Here is a 3132-nt window from a genome sequence, read left to right as displayed (position 1 = left end):
GCGGGGTCATTATTAGCAACACCCGCCCTTGAAGACCGTTACAGCCAATTAGAACTGTTCAGTAAAAGGAGGACGGATTAGCTGCAGCCAATCAGGACAGACCTGCAGCGCCGCGTTGAATAATGGGCTGGGTTTATAACAGGCGTCCAGCGTGCAGCCACGCCCACTGTCTCCCGAGGCTTTTTGTCTGCCTGGGAGGTGAAACCTGATTGGCAGCTGTGGCTCGCGAACGGCTGCACGGGAAATGTAGTCAGCGGAGAGCGAGCGGCCCTGAGAAGGCCCGGCTTTTAAGACTACAATTCCCTTCGTGCCCGCTGCGGCGATGGTTTAGCTCTGTGAGCCATGCTTCCCGCCCCGGTCATTGTTACTGGCGAGCGTAGACCGGGAGGGAATGAGTGAGAACGAGGAGTGTGGGAACCAGACGAGCTCCGGGTGTCCCAGGTAGTGTGACCCGCATGCCTGGAGGTTATAGAAAGCCGGGTGTGCAGCTTGCTGAACGGGGACTGACAGCATGCACAGGGCCTACACCACCTTATCCCAGAGCCTGGAGTGTGCACTCACCCTACACCACCTTATCCCAGAGCCTGGAGTGTGCACTCACCCTACACCACCTTATCCCAGAGCCTGGAGTGTGCACTCACCCTACACCACCTTATCCCAGAGCCTGGAGTGTGCACTCACCCTACACCACCTTATCCCAGAGCCTGGAGTGTGCACTCACCCTACACCACCTTATCTCAGAGCCTGGAGTGTGCACTCACCCTACACCACCTTATCCCAGAGCCTGGAGTGTGCACTCACCCTACACCACCTTATCCCAGAGCCTGGAGTGTGCACTCACCCTACACCACCTTATCCCAGAGCCTGGAGTGTGCACTCACCCTACACCACCTTATCCCAGAGCCTGGAGTGTGCACTCACCCTACACCACCTTATCCCAGAGCCTGGAGTGTGCACTCACCCTACACCACCTTATCCCAGAGCCTGGAGTGTGCACTCACCCTACACCACCTTATCCCAGAGCCTGGAGTGTGCACTCACCCTACACCACCTTATCCCAGAGCCTGGAGTGTGCACTCACCCTACACCACCTTATCCCAGAGCCTGGAGTGTGCACTCACCCTACACCACCTTATCCCAGAGCCTGGAGTGTGCACTCACCCTACACCACCTTATCCCAGAGCCTGGAGTGTGCACTCACCCTACACCACCTTATCCCAGAGCCTGGAGTGTGCACTCACCCTACACCACCTTATCCCAGAGCCTGGAGTGTGCACTCATCCTACACCACCTTATCTCAGAGCCTGGAGTGTGCACTCACCCTACACCACCTTACCCCAGAGCCTGGAGTGTGCACTCACCCCATACCACCTTATCCCAGAGCCTGGAGTGTGTATCCCAGGGCCTGGAGTGTGCACTCACCTTATATTCCCTTATTCCAGGGCCTGGGGGGTGTACTCGCCTTATCACAGGGCCTGGGGTGTGTATCTCCTCATACACAATTACAACAATGACGAATACAGGCTGCTCCCAGTAATACAGGGCATGAAGTGTGCACTCGCCTTAGATGCGCTTACAGTAACCGTAAAGACAAAACACTTCATGTAGTACTATACTTGCCTCTATACACTTACATCAATGGAAAATAGAGGCTGTTCATGTAATACTGGGCTCAAAGTGTCCACTCTTTGCCTATTTCCTTCCACCAAATGAAGCTACTTCTTGCAATACTGTACCTGGCGTGTGCACTCCCTGTAGATAGTGTTATATGAGCTTTTGAAAAAGACAAGCTGCACTATTTATTATCCAGGCCTGGAGCGTGCATTTTGTCTATACACACACTATTCATACACACAGGAGTTTCCCTGCAACACCGGCCTTGCAGCAGGTTCCACGCGCTTATTAAAGAATTAATAATATATTGGACATCCTCATGCAAAGTGTGAGGTCGTCTAATGTTGTATAATGGAGTAAACCTCCATTAGGGACCCGGAAGTTCCTCTAGTTGCTTTCTAGAGATGGAGTTAAAGGAACACTATAGTGTCAGGAAAAAAAACATGTATTCCTGACCCCATAGTGTTAAAACCACCATCTTGCCCCGTGCCCCCCTAAATATAGTAAAATCTTACTTTTAGTCAAGTCTGCTGCTGGCTCTGACCTGCCTGCTTGGCTGACAGCAGTGATTCTCTGAGCCAATCACAATGCTTTCCCATAGGATTGGCTGAGACTCAAGTAGGCAGATCAGGGAAGGAAGCACCTCTAGTAGGGGCCAGTGGAGGTATGCCTAGGAGGCTGTAATGTAAACACTGCATTTTCTCTAAAAAAAAAACAGTTTACTGTAAAAAAAAAAAAAACCTGAAGGGAATGATTATATTTACCAGACCAAATATATAATGTAGAATTAATTGTATGCATGTTTTCACTGGGGATATATTTATAATGTTTTTGGGCAGTGGAGTGTCCCCTTTAAGCTAGTGGTAAAAGAGAGGCTATTCCTTGCCCTTGGAGTTTACTGTTTCTGCACATTCACACTTCCGTGTAGAAATATGCTTATCCCTGAAGCAGGGCGCAGATCTTACAAAATAAGTCTGGATTATCCAGAGACCAACATTAAAGTAATTTAGTATCTTCCAAACTGTGTTAATTTAAACTTATCGCGACACTGTCATCATGTGGGGACTTCCCGGGTGGGATTGGTTGTGCCATCTTCCGTCCAGTACTCTTCTGAAGAGCCAGGAGCCGGCATCACAGCTGTACTGTTGCACATGTGTGAGTTCCATAGAGGATCCCGCGAGAACTCTGAATCGCCCATAATCACAGCTGTTATCTCTGCAGCTGTCACTGGTGACTGCTGGGAGATTGCCACTTCTAGATGGCAGTAGCTCCGTCCAGTATCAAGCGTTGAAAAAATATTTAGACAAAGTAGTCCCTTCTTTGTCCCAGTATATCTTTTGACTGGACGTTCATCATTGTTTCAAGGAGGCACTGTAAATTCTCTGAAAACTGCAATGTTTTACATTTTAGGATTATGGTAACAGGTACACTGCACTCAGACCACTTCAATTAAATTAAGCGGTCTGTTTGCCTATAGTGTCTGTCTTCCAGACAGCCACTGGAAGCGTTTCCTAACTT

General features: G+C 49.6%; 1 protein-coding gene across 4 annotated transcripts in view; it reads left to right on the top strand.

The window, feature by feature from the left end:
• Window positions 1–282: 282 nt before the first annotated feature.
• TARBP2 (TARBP2 subunit of RISC loading complex) overlaps window positions 283–3132 on the top strand; it is a 78319-nt gene continuing 75469 nt past the window's right edge. For 2 of the 4 annotated variants that reach the window (XM_063428450.1, XM_063428451.1), the window contains exon 1: window positions 285–441. In XM_063428450.1, the coding sequence (XP_063284520.1) occupies window positions 392–441 (50 nt within the window). In that variant the 5' untranslated portion in view covers window positions 285–391. Of the gene's footprint in view, window positions 442–3132 lie in introns of all 4 variants that reach the window. The other 2 variants (XM_063428449.1, XM_063428453.1) reach the window with 2 other exon arrangements.

Source organism: Pelobates fuscus, chromosome 1, assembly GCF_036172605.1.
Source record: "Pelobates fuscus isolate aPelFus1 chromosome 1, aPelFus1.pri, whole genome shotgun sequence".
Classification (NCBI taxonomy): Eukaryota; Metazoa; Chordata; class Amphibia; order Anura; family Pelobatidae; genus Pelobates; species Pelobates fuscus.
The sequence above is the reverse complement of the archived record's forward strand: the minus strand, read 5'-3'. Positions and strand labels throughout refer to the sequence as shown.